The sequence below is a fragment of the Drosophila gunungcola genome, unplaced genomic scaffold, assembly GCF_025200985.1.
Source record: "Drosophila gunungcola strain Sukarami unplaced genomic scaffold, Dgunungcola_SK_2 000001F, whole genome shotgun sequence".
Taxonomy (NCBI): domain Eukaryota; kingdom Metazoa; phylum Arthropoda; class Insecta; order Diptera; family Drosophilidae; genus Drosophila; species Drosophila gunungcola.
The window spans coordinates 705,131-715,289 of record NW_026453197.1 but is presented as its reverse complement, the minus strand read 5'-3'; the positions used below and the strand labels follow the sequence as shown (position 1 = coordinate 715,289).

The following is a 10,159-nucleotide window of genomic DNA, read 5'->3' as shown; positions in this document are numbered from 1 at the left end:
ATGCTCCGCATACACCTACATACATAATAAAAACGTAATTTATGCTACTAAAAATTTTAAAATTTAAGACCTAACTTTTTTAAGGAAGTTGCGCATAATTGCGATGCTTTAAATCGCGAACAACAAGTTGTTTTAAAGAAATGGCGCCGATAAATAACTTATTTAAAAACCGATAGGCGCACTTTATTTAAAATTTCACCCGAAAAAGCTTTTTCTTTGAGCTTTGAATTAAGCATGCAACAAAAGCGGTTTCTCTGCTTAGTTGGACTCTCTCTCACAAACAAGTCGGTTGTTTCCTCGCTGGCGCAGATGTGAATTCTTCTCGCGAGTGTTTGTTTTTGTTGTTTTGCGTGGCGTTGTCTTTATAACAATAACAACAAGTGATTGCTCCTTCAATACAAGTTGAGTTTTAGAGGCTTGACATATGGCTAAAACATAAGGGTAACCCCTTTTTTTAGGCTCGAAATTCGAGACATCCTTGGCTTAACTTAATTTTGGGCTATTATATTGGCCACCTCCCATTCGGTACTGCTTCTTCCTCTTATTTTGCCTCGTTCTCGGCGCCACAATGGTGCGGTGGAGCGCTCGGTCACGACGTCAAGCTCGCCAAGATAAAGTGGAGCTGTTGGCCAGCAACAACAAAGTGAATGGCGAGGACGATACGTCCGATAACGGTACGTGGCAAGGGGTGTCCGCACCGCCGAAAAGGGGTCATTTAAGGAAAAGTTCCCTTAACCTGCTTAAAAATCTTTATTTTACGTTAATACAATTTAGTGTGAAAATGCATACAGAGGACAAAATCATTAACTTAAAATACATTTCTTATCCATTTAAGTAGCAATCGTTGACATACTCTGCTAAATAAAAATTCATAATTATGTATGTCCTAAAATGGCAATAGTTTTTCATATAAGTTTGTTTTTTTGGGAGCAAGCATAAGAATAAAAAGAACATTCAGTAAAATTAAGCTAGCAATAGCCACTTAATAATTCAAAACGAAGAGCTAGTTTTTAAATTGACATAAATTACCCATAATGTTTTTTATAAAATAAGTAAACCATATATTTATGCCTTATACAAAATATAAAAAGGGTATAAAGAAGTTTTTAACGTAAATAAGATGATGAACTTTTTTAAACTCAAAGTTTAATTCAACATTTAATAGTTGGGCCATAGGCACTCAATAATCTTCGATTTGCAGAAATTAGGAAAGCTTTTCCGTTTTTGAGGAACCAGTTTGCATTAAATACAATAGAATTTGTTGTATTTAAGTCGCAGTTCACAAAAAAAACTTCATCAAACTTGCTTGACAAGATCTATCACTTTTTAGAAATTATTTAAAACTTGGCTTGAATTCTTTTAAATTAGGCAACTTTGTTTTAAAGAAAGGTTAATAAAAAAAAAACCTAGATAATGAAATTATTTAAAACATAAAATCTGTCAATTTAAATTTTATAGTTAAATAATATATACGTACTTTCTATTCGAAAATGGCCCCTTTTCTAAAATCCTAGATGCGCCCATGTTTCTTTTATTATAAAGCTGGCATTAAGCTGCCAAAACGATTGTCGTTTCGTCTGTTTGCGATTGCAAGTTTACGACTGTGATTTGTCTTAAACACTTTCCTTTCGATTTAGCTGCCTTCCGCAACTCGACGGACCTATCTGACCACGATGAGATCTTCCTCAAGGGCTTACTACGTAGCAATCCCAGCACGCCCCACAAGGAACTGATGGTAAGTAGACCAGAACGCATAAACGTAAAAAGTCGAGAAAAAATAACTCGGTACAATTTCTGACCCACTTATTTGACTTCGAGCATCTGCTCAATAAGAAAATTGCGCATATGTTTTCCACACATTTTCCATTCACACCGACACCGACACATTCACATTCGCCATTTGTGTTTACTTTATCGATGGCATTGCATGCTGATTTTGGGTCTAGATAGAATTTTCCGGGCTGCTAATATATGCGTGTGTTTGCTTTCCTTATTACATCATTTTCTTTGCCTCCCACAAGCAAAATAAAAAATAAAACCTTTCTGTGTATAAAATGATTTTCAGGCTTAAGCCATATACACTTCAATTGCCTTTTGTCTCTTATATCTTTTGTGGCAATTATTATGGCCCATTAGCACTGTCATTTTTTCTTTACCTCTCCACTTATGTATTTTCGCACTAAACTTGACCTCTATAATGATGAGTTTGCTTTAATGCAGATGGTGAGAGATTTCTATTAGATCATCGTGATATAACCATTGAAGTGAAAATTGGGCTGACCTGAACTTATTTTTGATTTTAACGCCTTTTTGGAGTTTTTATGTCAGAAAAACTGCCTGAAAGTTTGTAACTTAATCAAATTGTAAATATGTTTGAGTGATTAAGCGGCAAACACGCCAACAAGCTATGAAACAGTGAGTTGAAGTTACTATGAAAATTATACGAATTTCTTGTGCTCTGTAAAAAACAATCAACAACAAATTATGCCAAAGTAAAAAAAAAATTTTAGTACTTATATAGTACTGAGTATTCTCCCACCAGCAATAATGTATCGAAAAGGATGAAGTTTTTATTTAATGACAATATAGCAGCCATTTCTTAGAAGATTTTGAATCGACCACCATTTGCTTACGTTTTTTTAAGTTTTAAGCTTTATACAGAACTGCACCTAATGGTAAAATTAAGTAACATATTTTTAATACAAATGCCCATTAAATAGGGCTAGCGTAAACCGAAAGTTATTATAGCCTTAAACAAGCATTGCAGAAACAAAACAATCCAAACCAAAACACTGAAAATATAAAAGAAAGCAACATCGCGTGACGCGGATAATTAGAATCCAACATTTTCCGAGGTATTTCCCTGGGCAGGTTTATACGATTGTGGTTGTTATGCTGCGGTTGGTGGCTGTTGAGAAAGGCAGTGAAAGTAATTAAACCTACGAGTCACGAGATAAGAAAATATGAAATGTCACTTACCACTTACCAATTTCGATGACCCCCCAACTTTCCTGTCGGCACCGCTCCTTCGAACACTCCCCCATTTTATGCAGATTACATAAAACGAGGAACAAGTCGCCGTGTCAACTCTTTGACATCAACGCCCCAAAGAAGTTGTGTGTATTTGAGTGTGAATAAGAAAACCGGTTTGGAAATATAGTTTCAACGTAAACACGACGCTTTTTATGTTACCTGAGCTCGAAAACGATGCACAAAAAGCGCTTAGCTTGTTGGCCTACTAATGCAGTTGTGGCTGGGAGCACTAAAACCATATAAAGGGTAAGAAAGAGCGAAAAGCTTAGAAGCGAAGATTGAAATCGGATTCAGATGCTGGCAAGATCACAAAAGGCACTTTGAATTTAAAGCTAAGAACGAAATAATGTTTTTGAAGTTTCCATATTTTTAAACACAACGATTTCCTATTTAAATAAGATTTGGTATTATATATATTCTTTGTTAAAATACTGGTTACTGTTTTTTCTTAAATTTCTGAAAATCTTTTAGCATAATATATGTGTTCTCCTTAATCCAAAGCTTCACTGATTGAGGTGTTTCTGGTTATGTTGTCTATTAAACTTTTAGAAAAAGGGTTTGCGGAAAGGCGTTTCAGACCAGACCTTCTTTTTTCCCTTTCTTTTAATTATTGTAATGCAGATCTTTTTTAAAACTAGTGAATTGTGTTACGGTTTTACTCTTTAAATGTAGTCAAAGTTTATAATAACAAGACTAGATATTGGCAATTTAGAAGATATTAGTTTTTGGTCTGTGTAAATCGGTAGCATAATTTAAAGTTAAAGAGAGGGCAACCCACTGTAAGCGCAAGTATAGCATTTGAGCCACTGTTAAGTGTAAGCTAACATGCCGATAACATAGCTGCGTACAGTTGTAACTTGGCTCACGACGAGCTTTTTTCACGGCAAGCCAGCGAACGAGAGCGAGAGGGTGCCTACCCAGAGAAAGAGACGGCAACAGCTAGCCCTAGCTCGCTCACTAACTCGCCGCTCGATTCGATTCGAGAGCTTGTGAGTCAGTTACTTGCGAGCAGTGCTAACGTTCAGTTTACATTTCGGCTTAAAACGCGCGTTCCGACTTTGTTGGCCCATTCGAGTGAGTGAGCATTGGTGCTCAACTGTATTGGTGCTAGTACGGGAGTGTGTGTGAGCGTGGCTTAAACGGGGCGGCTTCGTTTTGAACCAAAAGGCAACAGTTAGTTGGCCCTCTCTCACTCTCTCTATCTCTCAGCAAACGCTTTTCCTCCACTTGAAATTCTAAAGAAAACTTGTGAATTTTCGAAACCCACTGTTAATACAGAACCAATCAATAATATTGTTAAAACGAAAAAGTGGAACAGTTATTAGTGTGTTGTGCTAGTGCCTTGGTAACCCCACTGCGAAAAGCTTTTCCAAGCTTAAATTGATGACGTAGTCGCCGAGAATTGTTTTGTAACCTGGCCAACAACAGTCTTGGCCATGTTTTGGCATTTCAAAAAAACCCAAAACTCCATACTACCAAAACTTTTCAAACTCCCAAAAACGCAAAGAGAGGCTCTCTCCCGCACACACCTATACACCGATATATCCGCTCGCTCTTGGCTTTAAACGCTCACTAGCGTTTTGGGAGTGGCTCCAAAAAATAAGTGAAAAAAGCATTTAAGAGACCAATAAAAATATTACCCACTGTTAATGTAATTAAATAAACGTAATGGCCTTAAAAACTTATAACTTAATCCAGCATCTGTGTTGGCCAATTTTGTTTTAGTTTACAAAATGCCACAGCTTCTGTCAGCCTTCAAAAAAAAAAAATAAAACACAATTACCTTGTTATTTACGTGTTTTTTTCGCCTGAGTGTCTAATTAACAGTTTGCTTAATTAGTAAGCACCTGTTGCGGTACATTATATTTTGAGGCAATTTTAAACTGACGTTGTCATGACGAAAACATTTTGCTGAGTGGAGGTGAAAGCCCCAAGCCAAAGTATCAATAACAATTGTGGGTGTGTGTGAAAAAAGGGTGGGGATTGTCTGTCGCGTGGGGCTTCTTCACTATTTTTCACACGGAAAAAAAGAGCTGAACTGAAATAAAACCCGTAGAACTCAGCAGAAATTCTATATGGGCGACAGGAAAAGTGTAAATAAATAAACAAAGATCAGGAGGATTACTCATCGATCGAGAACGCATTTCAGAGAAATATTTTTAAAAGCTTGCTGATAATTTATTCGAATTGAAAGAGGCATTTAGTACCCATTATCAAAGTTCCCAAAATGTGACCCATTTTGACAGGAAATCGGGTTTTTCCTCATTATCTAACAGGTTGTCAGAAAAAAACGAAAGGAATAAAACGTTTGAAATCTGTCTCTTGTCACCTCACAATAAATAGATATAATAAGTTAAACTTCCACTCTTAGCAATAAATTCCTAACATTCCATTCAGCTAAGAGGCAAACTCAAAAATTGTTTTCCCAGAATAGAGTTCTTATAGAGAAATGCATTTTCCCTCGTTTTCCGCTTATCACATTCTCGGGCGAAAGAGCTAAAGAGAAAAGCACTCCCACAATAAATACCCATAAATATTGCATGAGTTGACTCAGATGACTTTCCCATCGTGGGCGGAAACAGCCGAGGGGCCAAAATAATAAATACAAATTGCGAGAGAATAACAAAGGCTGCAGACGCAGGGAACAAATATGGCCGGAAGACGAAATTATGTGCAATTAAAGCAGAAAACTCACTTTCCATGCGACCCAAATTCAAATGGCAAGCGACCTAATTTTTGACCTAAGACTCCAAATATTCCGTTGTCAACAGCATAGTTCACTAGGGGGTTAAATGGCACCGATGGAGAGGTCTGCCCAAAAAAGCTTGGTCCAATTAACGCACTCGCTCAATTAAGTTGGTGGCATCGGCATCGGCATCACATAACTTGACCTAGGGCAGGCACGCCCCAGACACAGCACTGAATTTAATTAGCCGCACATGACGAACTCTTCGCATTTTGTCTTTCTCCTCTGCAGCTGAATTCGACCGAGCCGCAGCCAGTGCCATTATTCCTGCCCGCTCATCTGAACAACAAGCCGATCTGCGACGACATTATCCGCAAGTTCTCACCCTCGAGGCGTCTGGAGTCACGAGAGCTCGCCAAGCTTCTCGCCCAACCGCATTTTCGTGTAAGTAGCCAAGGAAAATGATTGGGAAAGCCTTTCACCACTCTCACTAGAAAATATTGCTCAAAAGTAATTTATCTTACTTTCAATATTCCAATATTCTCGTGACAGTAAGTTTGGTTTTAAGTATTCCTTTTGAATTCATATTTCTTGAAACCGACTATTTAAACAAATTTCTTTTGATAATATTAAGTTAATATTATTAACCTTTAAGTTACGTATTTTTTTTAAATTTACTTTAGATATTTTTTCAGCATCACCACCTTATTTGTTTATTCTTTTAAGATAGGGCTTTAGGGATTTTTTTTCAACATCATTAAACGGAAGTTAGTCATCTTATTTATTTATTCTTTTAAGATAGGGCCTGAGTTTCAGAAGGCATCTCTGTTTTGCTGATCTAACTTAATTTTAAAACCACAATCTTTTTGCAAAAGTTTGCAGGAAGAGTGCTCTGCTAAAAGAAAAAGCTTAGAGAAAAAATATCATATCATGCATTTAAATATTTACAAATACATTTATTGCTCAACATTACAGATTTTAAAAAAATATATATTTTGATTTTTTTAAAATATGCATTTTTTTTAGAGTTTGCTACTAAATTACAATTTTTCAAAGGGACTGTTTAGTTTAAGTTAGACTTATTTTTAGCATATATGTGTAAGTTAGCAGTTCATTGTTAACTATAAATCAATGTATAAAATAGTATTTCCGATTTCAAAAATAAACTTTGAGAGATTCTTCTTCTTTATGTTTTCCATATTCTTTGAATATTGAATTTTAATTGATTGAAATTGTTATTAAACAAACAAAATATATATATTTTTAAAGTTTGTTCAGATGTACATTTTAATAAACTATTTTTATTTTTATTTCAGGCCCTCTTGCGCGCCCACGATGAGATAGGTGCGCTTTACGAGCAACGACTGAAAGCTGCCGGCGGATCCACCAGCCAACTAGAGATCGCCAGCCAACGCCAATCGGGTGGCTACCTGTTCACCGAGGACATTCTCAGCACCAAGATGCCAGTGGAGACCATCAAGATGGTGGGCCTGCGCCGCGATCCCAGCAAACCCCTGGGCCTGACCGTCGAACTGGATGAGTTCAAGCAACTGGTGGTGGCCAGGATTCTGGCAGGCGGCGTCATCGACAAGCAGGGCATGCTGCATGTGGGCGATGTGATTCTGGAGGTGAATGGCACCCCAGTCCGTACGCCCGATGACCTGCAGGTGGAGGTGTCGCGGGCCAAAGAGAATCTCACCCTGAAGATCGGACCCAATGTCGATGAGGAGATCAAGAGCGGTCGCTACACTGTGAGTGGGGGTCAGGTAAAGCAGAATGGCATCGCGGGTCTCGAGACGGGCAAGAAACTGACGGTAAGTTCGATGTCTGCTTGAAGAATTCTTTTTGTCTTCCAAAGATTGCTGCTTGCTTGCATGAATTTTGATTAGTTGCGAGGGCATTCTATGTATTGTAGTTGGGCTTGAGATTGTTTAAAAATTTGATGAAAATTCAACAAATGAAATTGGAATTTTTATTATATTATTAACCGTTATTTGCTTCATTTGTATTTTGATATTTTAAATTAACTACATTGATCAAGATGAAAGGCTGTTTTCAAAAATAAATGAAAACATTTTTTTTTAAAACATCTTATCATCTTTGATTCTTTTCCATTATTTTTTCGTGTATTCGTGGGTTTATTGTGCTAGCTGCCCTTTTTTTTAAGTACTGCTTACAACTTTTTATTTAAAGAAAACCCAATTATAGTCTTAAAATATAACTAAATTAATATTAGTCAGTCCTAGAACGAATTTCCATCAAAATTCTCGAATCGCTTGCAACTAAGTAAGTAAATCTTGGCTTAGTAACCAAAAAGCAGTTAAAACCTTAATGTAATTTAAATTTTTAATTTATTACATATTAACAGTGCTATATGCGTGCCTTGTTCACATACAATCCATCGGAGGATTCATTGCTGCCATGCAGGGACATTGGTTTGCCCTTTAAATCGGGTGATATTTTGCAGGTAAGTTGACATAAGCAAAATACTATACTCCTCTCAATATAATTTCACTTTCCCCAAAAGATCATTAATGTCAAGGACCCCAACTGGTGGCAGGCTAAGAACATTACTGCCGAATCGGATAAAATTGGTCTTATACCATCTCAAGAACTGGAGGAGCGACGCAAAGCTTTTGTGGCCCCGGAAGCGGACTATGTTCACAAAATTGGCATTTGCGGGACGAGGGTTAGTTCTCCTACAACGCTTTTAAATTATGACCTAGTTAACATCATACCATTTCCCTTTAGATCTCGAAGCGTAAGCGAAAGACCATGTACAGATCGGTGGCCAATTGTGAGTTCGACAAGGCGGAACTTTTGCTCTATGAAGAGGTCACCCGGATGCCTCCGTTCCGCAGGAAAACGCTGGTCCTCATCGGCGTTTCCGGAGTGGGAAGACGAACGCTCAAGAATCGTCTGATCAACAGCGATGTGGACAAGTTTGGAGCGGTAATTCCACGTAAGTGTACTTTAATGATTGTGTAGAATTGTTCAAATTTCTATAATAGTTTTAGCTTTTATAACATAGTGTTACAATGAAAATTTAAGCACAGTTTTATCTTATTGTTATTAACTTATATATTATTATACGTTATTATTTTTATTTTGTTTTGCTTTGCTTAGATTTGGAATTAACATTAATCAAAAATGCAGTCTTTAAAATGTAAAAAAAGTTCCAAGAATTTATTCCACATTTTTAATACTTTTGCTTAAAGTTTATACCTAGGTATATTCTAATGACATGAACATAAGTCGAAATGAAGTCTGAAGTCGAAATTGCAGTCATCAGATTTATGAATCGGACTTATACTATTCAATTTAATTATTAAGGTTTTTAATAATACTTGACTAAATTACTTACCCGCTTCAGATACCAGTCGTCCCAAGCGCGCCTTGGAGGAGAACGGGACAAGCTATTGGTTCATGGATCGCGAGGAGATGGATGAGGCCGTGAAGAATAACGAGTTCTTGGAGTACGGCGAGCACAATGGCAATCTGTACGGCACCCATTTGCAGTCCATCAAGGATGTGATCAATAGCGGGCGCATGTGCATCCTGGATTGTGCCCCAAATGCCCTGAAGATCCTGCACAACAGCCAGGAACTGATGCCATTTGTCATTTTTGTGGCAGCGCCGGGCATGGAACAGCTCAAGACGATCTATGCGGATCGCCGGGCCACGGGCTCCAATAGGAATTTATCAGTATGTTTGACGTAGTACCCTTAGATTTGACACTCCTTTAATCCGAGCACGTTTTCCACAGTTCGATCGCCAGAGTTCCATAAGATTCAGCTCCAGACGAGCCCGTACGCTAGAGTCCCTAGCATCGTTGTATGAGGTAAAGTTGCCTTCTGACCCAATGCTAAGAGAAATACGTATAAAATGTGATAAATTCACTCATCCGCTTGGTGCACCTAGGCCACCCTAGTAGCCCTCTTAGATCTCTGCCTGAATACCCAGACATTGCTTAACACATTCGATTTGTATGGTTATATTCAACAGGACGACGACCTGGTTGCCACCGTCGAGGAGAGCAGCTTTGTCCAGCGAAAATACGAGAAATACTTTGACATGGTCATCGTGAACGAGGACTTTGATGAGACATTCCGTCAGGTGGTGGAAACCCTCGATCAGATGAGCCACGAGGAGCAGTGGGTGCCTGTCAATTGGATCTACTAAAAACGAAACTCTAAACATAAGCTTTTGCATTTCGCCTTCCTGCTTATAGAGAAAATATATACAACAGAAATCTATTGCCTATCATCACATCAAAAGGGATTATTCCAGTAATTGAAGCTAGAAAATCACAGCGCACTACAAAACTAACAAAAATCGCAAAAAAATCATCAATTCCCAATGAAGGTTTGAAAACTTTTTCACGGTTAGCTCAGTAATATCTGTTAATTCCAAAATCAATTACTGCTATTTGCCTCTTTT

The 10,159-nt window shown here is 37.7% G+C and overlaps 1 protein-coding gene across 3 annotated transcripts; it reads left to right on the top strand.

The window, feature by feature from the left end:
* The first annotated feature begins 275 nt into the window (after window positions 1-275).
* LOC128261450 (protein PALS2) lies at window positions 276-10,054 on the top strand. Of its 3 annotated transcripts, XM_052995161.1 has the most exons (10): window positions 276-674; window positions 1,638-1,735; window positions 6,011-6,163; window positions 7,036-7,533; window positions 8,088-8,186; window positions 8,247-8,408; window positions 8,471-8,681; window positions 9,093-9,424; window positions 9,486-9,560; window positions 9,725-10,054. In XM_052995161.1, exons 1-10 carry the CDS (start codon window positions 569-571, stop codon window positions 9,899-9,901), a joined length of 1,911 nt encoding a protein of 636 aa, XP_052851121.1. In that variant the 5' UTR covers window positions 276-568; the 3' UTR covers window positions 9,902-10,054. The 3 variants fall into 3 exon arrangements, with proteins under 3 accessions (XP_052851121.1, XP_052851123.1, XP_052851122.1); XM_052995163.1 differs by lacking the exons at window positions 276-674; window positions 1,638-1,735 and adding an exon at window positions 4,031-4,107; XM_052995162.1 differs by lacking the exons at window positions 276-674; window positions 1,638-1,735 and adding an exon at window positions 4,074-4,206 and having other exon boundaries at window positions 6,011-6,161.
* The last annotated feature ends 105 nt before the right edge of the window (window positions 10,055-10,159 follow it).

Coding starts and splice junctions, on each gene's coding strand:
- LOC128261450 (XM_052995161.1), top strand. CDS start 569: ATGGTGCGGTGGAGCGCTCGGTCACGACGTCAAGCTCGCCAAGATAAA. Junction 6,164..7,035: donor TCGCCCAACCGCATTTTCGT/GTAAGTAGCCAA, acceptor TTTTTATTTCAG/GCCCTCTTGCGCGCCCACGA. Junction 8,187..8,246: donor AATCGGGTGATATTTTGCAG/GTAAGTTGACAT, acceptor TTTCCCCAAAAG/ATCATTAATGTCAAGGACCC.